General features: G+C 40.4%; 1 protein-coding gene across 2 annotated transcripts; it reads right to left on the bottom strand.

Moving 5' to 3' along the window:
- Positions 1–596: 596 nt before the first annotated feature.
- Positions 597–17,246, bottom strand: PWP2 (PWP2 small subunit processome component). Of its 2 annotated transcripts, none has more exons than XM_032680395.1 (21): positions 17,158–17,246; positions 16,753–16,865; positions 15,876–15,970; positions 15,416–15,515; positions 14,274–14,462; positions 13,712–13,847; positions 12,985–13,205; positions 11,963–12,106; positions 11,144–11,214; positions 10,299–10,435; positions 9,020–9,168; positions 8,252–8,399; positions 7,069–7,219; positions 6,538–6,718; positions 5,381–5,528; positions 4,330–4,438; positions 3,834–3,899; positions 3,257–3,475; positions 2,900–3,050; positions 1,703–1,777; positions 597–1,552 (listed from the first exon to the last, which is right to left on the bottom strand). In XM_032680395.1, exons 1-21 carry the CDS (start codon positions 17,173–17,175, stop codon positions 1,393–1,395), a joined length of 2,781 nt encoding a protein of 926 aa, XP_032536286.1. In that variant the 5' UTR covers positions 17,176–17,246; the 3' UTR covers positions 597–1,392. The 2 variants fall into 2 exon arrangements, with proteins under 2 accessions (XP_032536286.1, XP_032536287.1); XM_032680396.1 differs by having other exon boundaries at positions 14,274–14,417.
- Between the last annotated feature and the right edge of the window lie 1,708 nt (positions 17,247–18,954).

Genomic DNA, 18,954 nt, shown 5'->3' with positions numbered 1-18,954 from the left:
ATTCTGTGATATGTATAAGAAAGACAGTCCTGCTGAAATACACACAGACATCTCTATCTGATGTCAAGGTGCAAGTCTACAGCTGCAGTCTCCACCTGCCCTGGAGGAAGGTAGGGAAAGGTTGATGCTTCCAAGCCTGGCTCCAGCCAACCCGGAGGCTGTCAGGCTCACAAACCACACCAAAAAGCAGTAGGATCAAGCCAAACTTCGGACCCATCAAATTTAAAACCTCATACTTGAGTTTTCATTATTCTACCTATGACTATGGAAGGGCACGAGGGAAAACTGTATTTGCTTTCCTGTGCATCATAAAATTTGCTATGATTACCTAAAAGAATATTCTACTCTAAGAAAAACATGTCTTATGTCTTATTTAAGTAGCAAGTGTATCTTTAATTTATACACTGAAATTCTACAAATTGACTGTATGTGTTCACTGTACACTTTGGACTCATTTTTCTCTTCAGCAGTTTTAATTACCTCTCCTCTACTCCAGAAGTGGAAAGTGACCAGAAAATAAATCCAAGAGAACAGAATATTCAGGATCTCAATGTTGTTATTAGTCAATTTTCCCACCAAGTCACAAAAAAACCCAAGGAAATCAAAATTCCAGATTTTAATGTGCTAATAAACAACATAAAAAAACCCACAGGACAAGAAAAAGTTTTCATTTGAAAAAAAAAAACTCACACATTTGTAACACATTCTCTTAAGGCTTAAATTACATTATTGAGTTGGCAATGTCCAAACAAATTTTTACTACAGTATCTCAAGGTTCGTAATTAAACCTCTATAAGATTTTTACATCACAGTAAATATTCTCTCAGAGTCATTGCTATGGATGTAACATTTATCCTCATTATTGAACCTTCATCAGGTTTGGAAGTTAGAGAACTAAGAAAACTGTTCCACAAATATGTAAATATTAAATCGAAGTAAAACAATATTTAAAACAAGTTGAGAGCAACAGACAGACCTCCAATTAAGAATGCTTTTTAAAAAGGATAAAAAAAAATAGTCCAATGTATGACAAGACTGCATTACAAAACTCACAATACTTAATGTACAAAGCATTTTTAATAAACTTCTTCCAGCCGTACTTTTAATTTCACTAAGAACACTTTTTTTTTCCTTGCTTGAAATCAGAAATTATTTAAAAAAAAAAAGAAATCAACAAGAAATCAGTGCTGTCGAATTTACAGCCAAGGGGTACACGATTTATGCCACGGATGGCACTTTGCCTATCCTACATTTCCCCCCCTAACTCACATGTAACTCCATCCACATTGTTGGGAAGAGCTAATAGATGCCACTATGAGGGCCACTCCTTCTCAGTGAATACCACTGCATAAAATACTGCCTTGAGGGTTTTCTCCCTCTCATGCAGAGTAACTAGGAACTCAATTTGTCTTTATGAACCCCTTGCATAAGATAATCACTGTCAGAATCCAACTCTTCTTCATCTACTGATGGTTCTTCAGCCAGACGTTTCACGCCCCGCTGTTGTGAAATGGCCAGCGCGTATTTGATGTTGTAGATGTTCCATTCACAGCTGTAAAAATAAACAGGAACATGTCAGAAACAAGACTGCATTCCCCTCCAAAAAAAAAAAAAAAAAGCACCTCTAGAAGAAGAAACGTGCTATCATCCCCCAAATTACTCCAAGTTTTTGATTTAAAAGTTTAAATGTAACAACACGTACAGTTTTGAAACATCTTCGAAATGACGCTGGATGCTTTTCTGGAGGAACTGAATCATAGGGAGCAGCTTCACTGACCTGGAATGGAGAGAACACACCATTTGCAGTGCAATTTGTTTTTACATATGGAAATCCTTTCTACAGTCTCAAGATTTTAACAAGCATACATGTTAACTTTTCAAAGCAAACTTTTAAAGATATACTAAATAAATAAATAAAAGCTTTTTCCTTTTGACTCTTCCCTCAATAAGGTCAGAGTACTCAACACTAGTAATATAATGTAATAATACAAGTAATACTCAATACAAGTAATGTCAGAAATATCTTTTTTCTAATGTCAAACTGTGGCTTGAAGAACTAATTCTGCTTGCTGGTAGCAATGAGAGTTCCTTCCTGGTACTACAATACTTTCTGTACAAGGAAGAGTTTGTTTTAAATCATCCTCTTCTACTTGAACAGCAACAAAAGGAGAAACTTCTTCCAGTCATTCCAGTAACTAAAACATTAATACCAACGCTGAAGCAAGGAAAGAGTTAGACAATACACTGGTGTTTAACCTGCAGGACTCCTTCTCATATTATCTTTCACTTAGCCTGTTTTAAATTTGTAAATTTGCCTTATTTTTTTCCTAAATGCCTATAAATTCTATACTATGGGTGGGCTAAATATAATTCACAGACCAGGCCCAAGTAGTGGTAGAGAACTATACAGGAAAGGTGAGTACTAACAGCTAAGAGTTCATGCTATAATCACAAGCTTATATACATATATAAATGCAGTCAGCACCTGCAAATTACCTTTCAGTGACATTTAAGATGCATCACTGTTTAAAAAACTCAGTTGTCAAACCTACTATCACTCTTGAAATCTTTATGCATTTATAGGCTAAGGAAGCTATGTGAAGTTTTATCTATCAGATTTGAAAATGTTTTTGTAGTATCTCTTCACAAATCCAATAATTTATTCCAATTCTATCATACACACTTGTTAGAATCACAGAATCATTTAGGGTGGAAAAGATCTTTAGGATCGAGTTCAAATCATCACTTTTACCATTAGTACAGAAGTAGTAAAAATTAAATAATTCTAATTGCTGTATATGCATTATCTAGAATGTCAGCAGATGTTAAGTAAAAACTGACGGGTTTTAATTTTAATTTTAAAATGCTTGTGAGCATTTAGACTTTCACAAGATCTCACCTTGTTTTCAATTTCTGTCCATGCAGCATGAGCAACTTATGAGCCCAAATAAGATAGAACTCCAAGTGACATGAGATCTCAAATGCAGAGGCCAGGAACTCCAATAATTTCTCCACATACAGGTCTGGGAGTGATGAGCAGATAACATCAACTGTGCAAAAAGGGAAAAAAAGCCCATAGACTTCAGAGTTGAATTACTATTTGGATCATCCCTTTTAGTCTCCAGCTACAGCAAGAAGTCCTTAGGTATGAACATTACACTTCCCTGTCCAAGAGTCCTTTACACCTCAACTTATTTTGGCTTACACATCTCTGCTTACAACTAGCTCAGCCGAATTCCATGGAAAATCCACTCACCTTCACTGCTAGGAACAGCCTCGATGACCTCCTGAATTAATTTCTTTTCATTCAGCTTGAAGGCCATGATGATGGCCATTGTGTACTCCTTCCGGCGCAGTGTTTTGTGTATGTTGCTGGGTGTGACATCAACATCCAGCTCAAAAGGATCAAAAATCAGTCCAGAGTCCAGAGAATAGATCAGAAGACCTTCTGTGGTGGTGGCTGCCCAGCTTCGTCCTAGAAGAGAAGTCACAATATTTAACAACAAAGCTGAGTTTTCTAGAATGGAAACAGAAGAGTAATGATGAACAGATGACTCATTGGTTTGCAAGGAAGGGGGAAGATTAAAAAATGCATCTTTGATGGACCTGTCAGCAATGACAATGCTTGTAAAAAACACCAGCTCAAAGTGACATACACTTAAGTTTCCTAATTACCCACTGCACAGAAAACCAGGCTCTAAACCTAGCAGCTCTACGTTACATCTGCAAAGATCTCCAAGGCATTTGCACTTCATTATTACTCCTCCAAGGCTCTGCTCTTTTGCTTGTTCTATAAGGAATGCAAAAATCCTAAATTAATTGTCAATACTCACCTGTAGGAGAGAATCGCACACAAGTCACTCTTATTTCAGGTTTAAAGTGTCGGTAACTCATGTCACCTAAAAGAGAAGTTTAGAAGTGATTTAATATGTTCACCAAAGGTTCACAGTCTAGTTATCAACTCTAACTATGATATAACCTTTAAATAATGCAGAACAGGGCAAAAACTGGCAGAATTAAAGACTGGATAAGGCACAGTCCACACCTGAGATATCATCCTACAGCTCAAGTGGTGGGACTGAATTTTGCTCTTTGAAAATTAAATCAGGACTGCTGGGTTCCTTATCCAGGAGATCCTGCATCTCCTGTTTCCTGTTGCTTCTACTATGCAAAAGGATCAGCTGAACACTTGTGTGACAGATCCTTGTGTTTAACACCCAGGTAATTCTAATGTTAAAACTGAGCTCCACAAATCAAACCCCTCCTATCCATGTCAAAGATTTTGGTCCACATAAAACTAGCAACAAGAGAGCAAAGCCAAAGCCATACCTCTCTTTACTCCAGGAAGGGGAATTGCAACACCCTCGTCACCTCCACCCCCTTCATCAATCAGAGCCAAGCTGCCAAATTCAGTCATTTTTCTCCGATCTAAGTATTCCTAGAAAAACACACAGTTTCCATTCAAAGCACTGAATCTCTTCTCAAACAGTTCAAGCCAGTTTAGAGTGTGGTTTCACACTATTACAATGTTGTTCTAGTCCAGAGATGCACTGTTTGTTGCCTCAGCTGCAGCTTTGCTCCTTCTGCCCTTCAGGCTCCGTAACTGCACTGTGCCAATGGAAGGGCTGTGTGGCCACATAGCTGTGCAAATGAGATTTTAGGGACCTCCCTGCCCCCCCATTTTTAAACATCCATCCCTTCCAGGGTTCTTTTTCAGCTGATATACTTTTAAGCCACGTGCTGAGCTGCAACAGCACAACTGAGGGCAGCAGAGAACCAAAGTGCTTCGCAAAGCGCTGTGGTCTAACAAGAATACTTGGAACCACAGTCCCTGGAACAACCATCACTCTTCCAGGTAAGGGGATGTTGAAAAGGTTTACTGGAATTATTTTCCTTCTGATGATTTTCATCACTTCCTTTACTTTTGAAGGAATTTAATTTTGCATTTGGCAATATTCAGACACGGAGTTTATAAAGGTCAGTGATGTTGTTCTGTCTCCACAATAAAATCCTTCATTTCTTTGCTAACACAAACAACTGACATCCAGGGAGTTAGTTTAGTACAAAGTGTTGAGAATTTAAATTTTCATTACAGTTTTAAGTTTAGTGCCAATTAACTTAGCATGTTTGAGAGTTCTGCTCATTCAATACAAACACACTACAGTCTGGCAAAACTGTAGCTAGCTGACTGTCAGGAACTAGTTCTGTTTTCTGAAAAATATTTCCTTATCCCTCTCCTCCACACAACCAAGAAAATGAACCCCTGCTTAACAAAACACTCATGAATAACACTTAATGAGATGTTATACCAAAACCAAAGTCTTGTGGGGGTGGAGGAATGAAAAAAAAAAAAACAAACCAGACTCGTGTGCTCACATACCTCCATTGCATCTAAAGAATGGTTGCATGAGATTTCAAATTTTTTCATAAGAATCTGTTCCTTGACATTATATATACAGACAAACTTTGACAATCCACCTGCCAGAATAGACTGACCATCTGCTGAGTAACACAGAGTAGTAAAAGACCTGGTAAAGAAAAAGAGAAAGTAGTTAAGTTCGCTGTCACATCTGCACTAAAAGACACAATACAGTGTGTAGACACAAAATAACCATTCCATGTAAAAGTGGAGGTCTTCACTGATACAATATGCACTTAACACACAAAATCATTTAGCAAAAACAAGTCCTTGGTGCTCTACTACGAATCACAAACAGTTTAGAACTTCAGCTTAAGTACTTTCATTCTACTGATTCTGGGTCCCAGCTCAGTGAATGAGCTCTCAACTACACCTTACACAACACTAAGGATGGTCAGAGGAGCTAAAGAAAAACCAACGTTATGGTTAAAGAAAAGGTTGATAGCTCATCACCAAAAAAAAAAACTTTTTTTTCTTTTCACAAAGTCATTGTTCCCTTTTTTAATTTTGAGGGGGAGCAGTATGGAAAAAAACGAAGAAAAAAGAGCAGAATGAAACATGACTTTTACATTATTCTTTTTGACAGCACATGAATTCAACTTGCCTTTAAACATTACTTCACATGCACAGCAACATGTATAAACCCCACACTGTATTAACATTTTTTAAAAAATGCAATAGTTTCTGCACACTAATAGTTATATACTGGTACTTCTGCAACAAGATATTCACTTAAAAACCTATCACATAGCAAATGAACAACTTGTCATGAGAAGTTTGATATTTTGCTGGGAATCCAACTGATAAAAAAAATTTTCATTACAGTTTTAAGTTTAGTGCCAATTAACTTAGCATGTTTGAGAGTTCTGCTCATTCAATACAAACACACTACAGTGTGTTTGCTCAAAATCATGCTGAGCAGTGGATGAACACAGCAAAAGACAAAAAGGAGACATCCAGATGTCAAGTCAGGCGGTGTTTTAAAATCCAACATCAGAATCAAAATATCTGAAAAGCAGATACACTCTGAAATCTTCGTGTAGAAAACAAAGAGAAAGAAACAATTCAAAAGGAACCCAGTGTGGCACCCTCTTTTCACTGCAACCCCATGTACATACTTGCCCTTGGCTGCCTGCTTGGCAGTTATTTTATCAAGCTCCTTCCTCCCCATCTGAAGATCGTGCCTTCCCTCAATTGAGCCAGTCTGCACTGCATTTTCGTGATCCCAAAACGTTATCTGTCCATTCAAAGCAGCAACTGCCAGCTCCTTGCCATCAGGACGGAAAGCAACGACGAGAACTGCAAAGAATTTAATCAACAGTTCAAAATGCAGTCAGATGTTTTTCTAAGAAAATACCCCAAACTTTTCTAGGATCTTACCTCAACTGCCAGAAAAAGCTTAACAGTAACAAGTATGACTTTACTTCTTTCACTGAACATACAAATGTTTAGCTAATTATAAAGCTAGAGCTAGTATTAAAATATTTATTGCACTGTTAACGAAGTACTATAGTGAGGTATCTCAACTTTTGGTTTTTATAATCAAGAATGAGTCTGTCTGTACTTGACATGTTCTGTTGTTCATTACTGGAATATTTTAGATAATATTTTTATATTTGATATAAGATGCAAAATGAAATAAAGATTACCATCTGAGTTCATTATTAGTGTCTCCTTAGTTCTCCAGCTGTCTAACATATCCCATAACTTGACTGTTTTATCCCAAGAGGCACTGGCTAGAAGACACTTCATTGGGTTAAAGGACAAACTGCTGATGGGACCCTCATGGCCTGCTAAGACCTAGTAAGAGAATAAAAGGCAACATGGAATTAGGTGAAAGAAACTGAAATTCATGTAGTCTGTATTCAGTAAACTCTATTACAGCCATTAAACCACGCCTAACTTGTCAACACATGCTTGAGATCACTTTTGGACATGTGGCATGATACACACCAGTGATCCTAAACTTTTTATTTTCACAATACAGACACTGTATTTTCACTATATAGATATCTACAACTACTCCTATGCACAAGTAGCCTCTTTAGAGACCAAGACTTAGGAATGCAGTGTACTATTTCAACCTCTCTTATCAGAACAATCAGAACAACTGTGAAAAAGCAAGTCGTTGCTCTGAGAATTCGTATCCCCTGCAGTTGAAAACACTTCAGAAAAAACACTAATAAAAACTGTGAGTAAGAGTAACATGGATTTTTATGTCATGGAGCTCCTACTCCTCTCAAAAGAAATCAAGGAAAGAAACTGAACCCAAAACTCTGGAGATCCTATCAAGTATATACTGAGTTATTACAGTGATCTGTATTCAATGGCTGTGCCAAATTAAATATATGAACTGCTGAGCTCTTCTACTCGTTCAAGATGTACAATAATGCTTAAGAACTGAAACAAAAAAAACCTTCTAAAAAAAAAAAATAGCACCTCTGCTCTGCTCCAGCAAAACCCTCAATGCAATCTGTATTGGTCTTAATACAGCACCTACAATTTCTCCATTACCTGCAGATAATATGTAGAAAAGAACATCTCTGAGCAACTACTGGAGGGAAAGATTCTTATGCCCACTTTTTAGCTCAGCAATACTGGTGTTACCTTACCAGCTAGAAAGAGCTCATTACTCAAAAATTCTAAAAGCTATTTCACAGACAAACTCAAGGTGGTCTCCATGCAATAAATAAAAAAAACATGCTGAGAGAAACAAGTGCAGCTTCAGTTTTTGAATGTAACAAAACCACTTCATGTTGTATTGAAACCCTCCCATTAATCCCAAATTGATACTGTGTTAAATTCAAGCCCTCCAACATTGTAGGTCCTTACATCCAGCAGCCTCCCACTCTGCATTGACCAGATGAATATTTCAAAGGAATCCTGGGAACCAGCTGACACAATCTCCCCACTGGAGTCCACAGCCAAACAAGAGAACTGACTCGGTCGTGGAGACGTGAAGGTGCGGAAATTGCGGTACCTGTTGTAGGTGTGAAAATAAATCATGACAACACTTTAGGCAGATTTAAAGTTATGTTTTACAAACTTATTTAAAGTAGGATTTCATTTTATTTGTAAAGTCTTTCAAGCTATCTACAGAAAAAATATTCTGTGTATAAAATTAGATGTGATGCCTCAGCACGATTCCAAGATTCAAAGAAGTATTAAAAACTCTGCAGAAATAGGAGCCAAAAATAATCAAAAAGAAGAGCTCTCTTCTATTCAATAGTGTATGTCTATTTTTGAGAAAATATGGGCTTGCTTACACATCCAGTTCTGTGCACAGTGGTATTATAACAGCTCAACTATGGCAGGTGTTCAGTTAGTTAAGTGCCTTCTTTCTCCTCGTTTGAGTAGAGCCAGACAATGATCCTACTGGATTTCCAGCTCCCCTGAGCAAAGTTCTTCCAGAATTTTCTTCACAGAAACTGGATGGAGTGACAGGATTCCTAATTACCATCTAAATTTAAATCAAAGGCTGAACCAAAACTCAACAAGGCAGTACTCACATCAAACAAGCAATTAGCAGTTTGCTGTATTTTGGGGGGGAGGTGAAAGCTGGAGACTAAATGAGACACAAAAGCTTTTATGAAGAGTTACCTGTGCAGATCAAAGGCACGCACTGTTCCATCAAGGGAAGCACTCAAAACGACATAACCAGTGGAAGTAAAAGTTACAGCAGTTACACCACTGGTGTGTTCTGTAAACGTGACAAAACAAAAGCTGCTTGAAGTGTTCCACACTTTCACCTGCAAGAGAGACAAGAAAAGACTTCTTAGAATCTCCATCATCGGTTCAGAGAGACAATTAGGGTAAGGCAGCAGAAGAGCAAAGAAAAACTAGTTCTAGAACTCTGCAATAGCATAAAAAACTTTCAATATTAGCAGTAAGGAATTCTGTGGAAGTGAAGTAAACAGGTCACAGCTTAACTTTAAACTGCTAAAGACACATTTGCTACATGAAAATCTAAGAGGAGACAGACAAAAAAAAGAACTGAAACAAAGTTAGTTTTCAAGGAGAGCTTGGTGAGCATCCTGAGCTTCCAAGCTTTGTACTGCAATGGATAAGACAAGTGTCAAATTCAAAACCAACTGTGAAGCCATCACAGAAGTTACAACTGAGATGATATTTCAGTTGGGCTTTTTCCCTGAACAAAAACATTATGTATTTAGCTTTCTGCAGTTTGAGACTTCTGGAGTTTGGCCAGTTTTGAACCCGAATGGCAGAACCCATGAAGTGGCAGATCTTTTCTGATGCTCAGAAAGTATGGACTGGAAATCAGCTGCTATTGTTGTTCCATTTAAGCGCCAAGACACTGTGGGACTGCTCTACAAAATATCTTTAAAAAAAAAATAAAAAAGTACCTGTACTCATAGCATGTAATTTCACTTCAAGTCACCCATGAGAAAGTAATTTTTTTTTTAACAACAAGGTGCTGGAACGGTGCATTTTTAAAAAGTTGCACTTAAATAATCTGAAATTAATTTCATATCACAAACAATTAACAGGGCATGAATTGGGGAGACTGAAGTTCACTCAATCCAAAGTATCATGGAACCACCATGAGCATACATGAATCAACATCTGATGAATTAGACATTTTGGTGTTTATGGTGAGTGGATCTGTAACAATTAAAAAAATCATCTGCTAAAAAAGCATAAGTGATACAATTTGCTGACACTAGTAATAATAAATCAAAATATGCACGCTCTAGAGAGAAAAACAAAAACATTTAAGAAGTGATGATGGAAAATCATTATATTAAGAAAAGTATGTATCAATTACAGTAATAGAGCTTTTGACACAAAAAGGAAAGTCAAGCTGCTTACTATGTTATTAACACTTCAGTTCATATTCCAGCAATACTTCCCCACTTACTTTCCCATCCTCCCCTCCAGTCACTATGTACTGTCCATCTGGAGAATATGCCAAGGAAACCATGCTGTTGAAATGTCCCTGCTGCTTCAGCACATAGGATTCACTTTGCCATTCCCACACCAGGAGCTGACCCAAACCTGTAAGAACAGCAGAAGGACTGACCAGAATTAGGAATACAATGACCCTGCAAATGCAAGTCACAAAACACACAATTGTACAATGTAAAAAAAAAAAAACCAAAAGATTGATGCAGACAGGTTGCACTCTGCATTTTTCAATCCTAATAAAAGCCCTTTCTCTATTATAACTTCAAGGCAACTTTCCTCAGCAACCAGGAGCTGTTACTTGGATTAATGTTCTCGATACTACAGCAGCAATGCTATCAAGCAGCTGATAAATGAGCTGGAAAGAAAAACAGAGCTGCATAAAAAGAGTATGGTCTTGGTTTCCATGCAAATCATTATGGACTGGGTGGGAACACTGGAACATCCAGGCAGGTCTGTGATATGGGATGTGCAGCAAGTGGCAAAGGAAAATAGACTGGCCCAGAATGAAAGCATATTATAAACTACAAGGGATATGGGCTTTACCCTAACTCTGCTAGGGTTTTCATATATGAAACATGTATTTTTTCCTTCATCAACAAAATATTTTCCTGAATCACAAGGGTTCTGTGAGGAGAGATTGATTAGGGATACTTGTTTTACTCTAACTAGATATAAGAACATAAATTATTAACAAAACTTTAACATTTGGAGTCAAGATGAGTAAGAGGAACTTGGGCTTGCACACCCACCATATTCCTCATTTTTCCATGAACAGAGACCCCCAAAAATTTGACAAACCTGAACATCCAAATGCAATCCAGTCCCCAGTGCAGTTGATGGAAATAGAAGCTATCCTTTGGTCTGAAATACTGAAGTACAAGAAATACCCAGTAAACAAACTTGTGCTTTCACATCTTGTGCAATAAAACTTCAAGTCTAACATTTACTATCTCTCTTCAAGCAAGTTGTTTGCTTTACTGAACTTCTGTACCACTGTAACATCAAAAGTCTCATACAAATTCTTTTTTTTTTTTGTTATACTCAAAACCACCAAACAGACATTACTGCCTTATTTGGAATGAAGACAGAGTATCTACATCCCAAAGATGTGCTTGCCAGCTCAGACCACAGCTCCCCACATACAAGAAAAGAAAAGGTTTTTTGGACATGGAAATTCTTTAGCTGGCATCCTACAGCTATGGAAAAGAATTATGATTTTGTTTTTCAACTTAAGGACAATTTACAGAAAATTTTACACATGCAGAACTTTTTTTCTCAGCTACTGTTTTCTACAGAGAAACTGAAAACATGAAAGTCCACATGGTTGAAGAAATCTTCAGCCAGTAACTAGAAAATTCTGAACAGTTTTCTCATTCAGACCTCGCTTTTCCATAACGACCTATGGAATGGAGTTATATGGTATTAATTACATAAATTTACAATTCTGCCTTTCCAGACTAAATAGATGCTCATGTTTTAAGATTTTTGTGCTGTGTTTATTCATCCTTCACTACTAAATATGGTGTGTCCTCAGTCAAACAAACAAGAAACTCCCTCAAAAACCATACACCTCCCACCCCAAATCAAGCTACAAACAGTGACAACCCCATACCTCACCTCAAGGAGTGGATCAAATTGAAATCTGGAAGCTCGTGGAGGTGAAAGATTCCAGAGGCAAAACCAGTGACTAAAAGGTGTGTTTTCTTGTGATAGGCTGCAGCTGTCAGGTTATTAAAATCTCCCTCCTTATTGAAAAAATATCTGACATCAAAGAAATAAGAAAGAAGCAAGGTGAATGCAAAAGAAAATCATGCTGTTAGAGCTGCCCAATATTTTGATCAAGGTCTCCTATAACAAAGCTGAAAAGCAGGAGTTCCAGAAATTGCTAAATATATGTACTTTATAAAATAGACTTAAAAAATATGTACTTTACAAAGCTAGTGAAAGCTAATTCTCTTCTTTTCTCAATGTTCACAGCTGATACAGCAATCTGATAATCAGAAGTGACACCTCATCACGTGCAATGGAGGGGACTAAAAGTTAACCCTAAAGGAACTGTTCTTTTGATCATCTAATGCCCATATGGATGGCTGCCATGAATCCACTGGTCATCCTTCTGTATGTGAGTCCTCTTACGTAGTATACTTCAAATTCCTTCAGTTTGGAAGTTCACTAAGGCTAACTCGAACCTGGATTGGGGTAGGATACTTCCTTTATACCTCCTTCACAGTCGGGGAGAATGAGAACACTAAAGTTTATCAAATGTTGCTGTCACCCCCTGAAGCCAAGCAATCCCTTTTTGCAAGAAATCAAAGCCTCTAGACTTGGAGGGTACTGTAATAAAGATCTCATTACACTTCTTGGGTTTCAAACAATAACAGTACACTATGTGTCAGTATTTCTTATATTATTAAAGTCACAGAACTTGTTGTTCTGAAGGTGGAAGGTATTGCCCTTCATATAATCAAGATAAGACAAACAGGTGTCCTACCAGAACTATTTAGAATGGGACCTACAGTAAATTTGTAAATCCTGGGCAGTTTTATTCTGCTTTGAATGAGTGATAACAGCTGAAAAAAAAGCCCTATATAGTAAATCCCCATGACATATCTGACTGTGGAAAACTGGAAACCACTTACTTTGCGACACGTGAATATTTAACCTTATTTCTAGTCTCCTGTTCACTTGGATTGGCTTTTCCGTGGATTTCTTCACCCTTTGGCTCTTCAAGCAACTCTTCATCATCTTCTCCTGCATTCTCTTCCTTAGCTGCATCTTTTGGGGGCATGGGCTTCAAGCCATCGAGCTCTGTGTCACACTGCCACACACAGAGAGCTGCATCCTGGCTAATTGTGTACAGCTAGAACACAAACACAAACACAGGAGTATTGTCCAAACCTCGGCTTTGTGCTCTACTGTTAATATAGACCTGCAGAAGGGTTAGCAAGTGTGCACTCTCTTGTTAGGATAACACATTACTTAGCCCTCTTAGAATCTGAGGTGTTTTGATCTGGAAATTTCACTTCTCCTGAGAACTGGTGATTCACTTTACGTGTTCTCAAAAATTTTTTGCAAGGTCCAAAGGTAATTTGATTACCGGGTAACGTTACAGCTAAATAATTTTTTCATGTTTAAAACTATAATATTTTAGGGGAGCAATTTTCAATAGCTTACCCACATTCTAAAGTTTATTTTTTTAAATATCCATGGAACTGTAAACTCCCAATCACAGCACACGAATCAAGAGACATATTGCTTATGCACTTTCTAAATTCTGAGATATTGCCAAAACAGTCATCTACAGGTAAGACTGTGCTTCAACTATTTAAATATTAAAATTTAAGAATGCTGTGTGATTATACATACATCTAGACTGTTCTCTTCAAAAAAGCAGGCTACAATTACATCCTTATGCCCTCCAAGTGAGTAGTAGATCAAGTTTGCCCATCGTTCTGCTCCAAACACCCACGTAGACATGTCCTTGCTTCCTACTGCAAAACATCTAAAAAAAAAAAAAAAAAAAAGGCAGTTTGAATTAGAACACTGGTTTGAAAAACTTTCCAATGGGTAGTGAATGTTCTGAGCACAAAGACACCAGTCACCACTTCAAAAGTAATTTTACACACAACAGAGTTGTAAACTGAGGTTGGCGACTGCAGCAAAAGTAGAAGGGGCTAAATACATTCAAAATGTCAACCACGCTCACATTCCTAAGATATGTTCCTTTTATGGGTTACTAGGCAAGAATCCCTTGTTGATCCCCAAAACATGCACATTTTATACTTTCTAATCTGCCTAATTATATTTTTTAATTCAAGACAGTTTTTAAAGCTGGTACAATACTTAATAGGAAAGAAAATAGGTTATAACATGCATACAAATATTAATAACATGTGCAGGTAGACAGTGCTTTAGTTTAACAACTCACTTGGAATCATCAGTCCAGTCAATACAAGTTGTTTCATCATATGGGCCATAGTAGGTTTTGTCCAGAACAAATGCATTGAATTCTCGTTTCTTCCCAGGAGCATGGTACAGGTAAGCAAGGTTGTCTTTTGTAATCACAAATTTCCTGTCATATGGGGAGGGGAAGGGGGAAGCATAATTGCACACAAAACTGTTAAATCAAACAACTGTTCAGTACAGATTGCAACACAACAAAATAAAATGTTAAAAAGGCTCCTGCACTACTGAAACAATAAAAAGCGATTGTTTCTGGATGAAAAATATTTTCAGATTGATATTATCCCCCAACTTATGCAATATAAAAGAGAAAACCTTCAGTAAAAATCACTTAAGGTGAATAGTCAAATATTTATTCTCCAATTCTCATAAAAGAAGGAAAAATTCAAACACTCAAACCAGTATATTCTATTTCAACCTCTCTTCACCTCCATACATTGGCCACTTCTAGAAACACAAAACATGTGCACCCACACCTGTTACATATATCCTCTGATATGATCCTCTTGACAGCACAATTCCCCAAGGTGGAACTGTGATTCCAACTTTCAAGCAAAACCTCATTCAAGATCTCTCTAAGTCAATCCCAGTGAGGAATGCTGCTGAAGGGGGAGCTTCACACTTTTTCCTCTCACCTTTCTGATGCTTCTAGCATTCATGTCACCACAATTTGGAACCACGACCACACAGTTAAAAGATAAAGGGTGTGAAAAGAAACACCAAATTCAGAGAACTGCCTCTTCCAGTAGTGCAGTTGTCTTAGACCAACCCAAGTCAGCACTAAAAATGCAACCCCACAACTGCCAGCTGACTGTCCCCACTGTGGGCTCTTTCACCTCGCCTACAATATAAAATGCAGTCAAGACTCACAGCAACTCTGTGTTTCTAAAAGTCCCAACACAAACAACATCTGTGACAGGCAACACTCCTCCAGTACCTGTTTCCAGGGCTTTGCTTTTCCTCTTTTCTTCCCCTCTCAACTTTGCAGATAAAATCCACCTTACACTGATTAATAAGTATCACCCCCAGAATGTCTTCATAATCTCAACTAGTTTATGGGGTGATTTCTGCTGTTTTGTTCTAAAGAAGCATGCACTCTTTACTTACTTGCCATCAGGGGAGAACTTGACACTGTGAACTGGCTTGTGAAAATAAAACTGATGTATCACACATTTACCAATCAAACTGACAAGCAAGGCAGCTCCCTCTGTAAGGGCAGAAAAAGAAGGGTCATGAAAATAACCAAGTTCCCAAAGAAAACATACTCCTAGCAAGCTTAGTTTCTTTCCTTAAAGGGGAGGGGGTAAAGTATCTCCTCAGAAATTTTTCAAGACAGTGTGCTTACTATTATAAGAAGAAAAATACAAAACTACCATATATTACCTAAATTCTGTAAAAAGTTCTTTTTAAGTTCAGTAAATAAAGAACTCTTCCCCAAAAGTTCCAACATAACTTTTAAAGCAGAGCACTTCTAAGGTTGAATACCTAGCAACACAGATTTTCCCCTCTCAAGGCTGAATTTTTACTGCATTCTCTTATAAAACAAATGTCTCCTTTGTGAAAGTACCTTCATCAATCAGAATGGCAAGAGTTCCATCTGGAGAGAGCCCCACGCACACAATATTAAGCCGTGTAGCCAAAGGAAACGTCTCACACTTGTTACTACAAAAAAAAAAAAGAGATAAAACAGTAAATCTGCGACAAGGATGCAGAAGGAACAGTCGTCTTCAGTATCAGTGAAATGTGGTCTGATACCTATGATAAAGCTACAGAATCAACTCAGATGTAAAACTTTCATTAGCTGTCAAAATTCCATGAACACTGACTATGTGGTTGTTCGGTGCAGGACCAGGAGTTGGACTCAGTGATTCTCAGGGTTCCCTTCCCACTCGGGATATTCTACGATTCTGTGTAAGACACAGAATCTGTGTAAGACACAGGCTGCTGACTGGAATACCGGCATAAGGAGAATAAATCACAACCCTGGCACACGGGAAAGGCCGATGACGGTCTAAGCTTTGCCGCATACAAGAGAGAGAGCAAAACCAGCAGCACATAAGGATACCACACCACTAAATCCAACGCAAATTGGTTTTTTCCCCTCTTTGCTTCTAAAACACACCTTTACATGCTTCTTACGCTATTCTCCCCACACGACACCCCGACAGGTATTCCAGTAGGCAGATAACCTTTTAACGCCAAGGTGGGATATTCTGGAAGGCCGAGCATCCCGGAGAGCCCCAGCCCACGACAGAAGGATGCGGGAACCGGCGGTGCGGGAGCATCATGGACAAGGCGGCCTCGGTTCGGGCTCCACAACCTCCTCAGAGCTTTATTCCCCCCGAAATCCCGGTGCTGGCCCTTCCCCGCCCCTCCCAGCCCTGTCGGAGGGGGCCGAGGGGGAGGGAAGCGGTGGGGGCTGGGGGGGGGGTGGTGTCACTCACTTCTTGAGGTCGAAGAGGGAGACCCTGTTGCCGACGGGGCTGAGGAGGGAGTTTCCATCGCGGGTGAAGCTGAGGTTCCCGCGGCGGTACACGGTGCCCAGCAGGCCGGAGAACTGCGTGGGGAGGAAGGGGAAGAGTGAGCGGGGCGGGGGAGAAGGGGAGCAGGGGGGAGAAGGGGAACAGGGGGGAGAGGAGCAGGGAGGGAGGGGGAGCAGGGAGGAAGGGGGAGCAGGGGGGAAGGGGAGCAGGGAGGGAGGGGGAGCAAGGGGGAAGGGGAGCAGGGGGGAAGGGAAGCAGGGGGGAAGGGAAGCAGGGGGGAAGGGAAGCAGGGGGGAAGGGGAGCAGGGAGGGAGGGGGAGCAAGGGGGAAGGGGAGCAGGGGCTGCCGAACCGCGGCCGCACTCACCCGGTAGGCGAAGCGCATGGCGGACACACGTGTGGAGGCAGCGCCGGGGCCGCGGAACCGCGGCCGGGAAGGGGCGGGAGGAGGGATTGGGGATCCCGCACATGCGCCCGGCGAGGCGACGGGGGCGGGCCGGGAAGGGGAAGCGGGAGGTGCTGCTGAGGGTGGTCGCGCCCTGTGGGTGAGGATTAAACCCTGTCGGTAGCGCTGGAAGGAACCGCAGCGGATCGTCTGGTCCCACCTTCCTGCTCAAGGGCCAGCTCGGCACAGGATTGTGTCCAAACGGCTCTGGAGTGTCTTCAGTGAGGGAGACTCCACACCCTCCCTGGGCAACCTGTTCCAGTGCTCGGTCACTGCACAGGAAAGTTCTTCCTCACGTTTAAGTGGAAATTCCTGTGCATTAGTTTCTGCCCATTGCCCTGAGATATTGCCTGTTCTTCTCTAGGTTGGCATCCCTGAGAAGATCCATCCTCTGACACCGTCCCTGTAGATATTTGCGCACGTTAATGAGATCCCCTCGGTGTCCTCTTCTCCATCCACAAACCGCGCCTCTCCCCCCACAGCCGCTCCCGTCCCTCCCCAGGACGGTGTTGCCGGTGTTACGACCCGGCAGGATAACTCTGGTTCTTGTTAATACACCCCTCGGGGTCACTGCAGGAGCTGGGCCTGTTTAGCCTAGAGAAGAGAAGACTGAGAGGGGATCTCATCAACGCATACAAACATCGCCAAGGTGGATGTCAGAGGATGGTGCCAGACCCTTTTCAGTGGTGTCCAGGGACAGCACGAGAAGCACCCACCGGCCATTAACTAAAACGCAAGAAGTTCCACCTCAACACGAGGAAGAACGTTTTCCCATTAAGGGTGAAGAGCACCAGAACAGGCTGCCCAGGCTGGGCACGGGTTCTTCCTCTCTGGAGACATTCCAAACCCATGTGGAAGAGTTCCTGTGTCACCTGTTCCAGGTGACCGTGCCTTGGCAGGGGAGTTGGATTGAATGATGTCCACAGAACCCTTCCAACCCTAACAATTCTGTGATTCTCTAACTAGAGTGAAACAACGCTGAATAACCGGTGTATAAATGAGGCAAGTTTATTTTAAAGCAAATTAATTGCAGCGGAGAGGAGATGTGTGGACGGTTTGGTTATTTTCTGTAGAAGTATAAAAATACCACAAAGAAAATACACGAGGACAAGAAGGAAAGAGACAAAAAGGTTAAAAGTAGATAGTGAAAAGATATTACCACCCACGGATCCAGCGGTGAGACTTGATTGTTGTAATTTCAACATCCCTTGGTCACAGTCTTGGTCCTTTGGGTTCCTTGGGTTGTATACATTCAAGTGAGCGTTAGAACACCTAGATCTCTCCCCAGGGAGGAAATTCTTCATGTCTGATGCAACCAGCATTGCAGGCACCTTCTTCTTATGGAGAGCTCTTGAAAAGTGTCAAGAGGTGCTTTGGGGTCCTTGGTGGTCTCGATCCCCTTCTCTTGGTTTTGCCCACTCCTTGCCCCCAGTTCTGCACCTGCACTGTATGTTGTGTGGTCACCGAGGATGTGAACAGGAAAACTGGCACTGCTGCTCTACCTTCATACAGCCCCACATCCTGTTCTAACTTGCCTGCTTGAATGGTCATCTGTGTTTGAGGCATAACAATCCATTAACTCCATACTTCTACAGCCGGGCCCACGGCTCCCAGACGGGACAGGATCCAGGGAGTGAAGTAGGAGCAGGATAATCACTTCCAGTGGGATGTGCCTGTCTGTGTGTTTTGCTGGGGCAGCGGGGCAGACACATAGACAGC

This window comes from Chiroxiphia lanceolata, chromosome 2 (genome assembly GCF_009829145.1).
Source record: "Chiroxiphia lanceolata isolate bChiLan1 chromosome 2, bChiLan1.pri, whole genome shotgun sequence".
Classification (NCBI taxonomy): Eukaryota; Metazoa; Chordata; class Aves; order Passeriformes; family Pipridae; genus Chiroxiphia; species Chiroxiphia lanceolata.
Note: the sequence above shows the minus strand (reverse complement) of the source record. Positions and strands in the feature narration are given on the sequence as shown.

Bases quoted from the DNA above. Each gene is read 5' to 3' on its own strand.
- PWP2 (XM_032680395.1), bottom strand. The intron at 13,206-13,711 runs GTATGTATAATC...TTTGTGTTCTAG, and splicing joins TTGAAGAGAACAGTCTAGAT to CTGTACACAATTAGCCAGGA. The intron at 3,476-3,833 runs GTGAGTATTGAC...CTTCTCTTCTAG, and splicing joins TGTGCGATTCTCTCCTACAG to GACGAAGCTGGGCAGCCACC.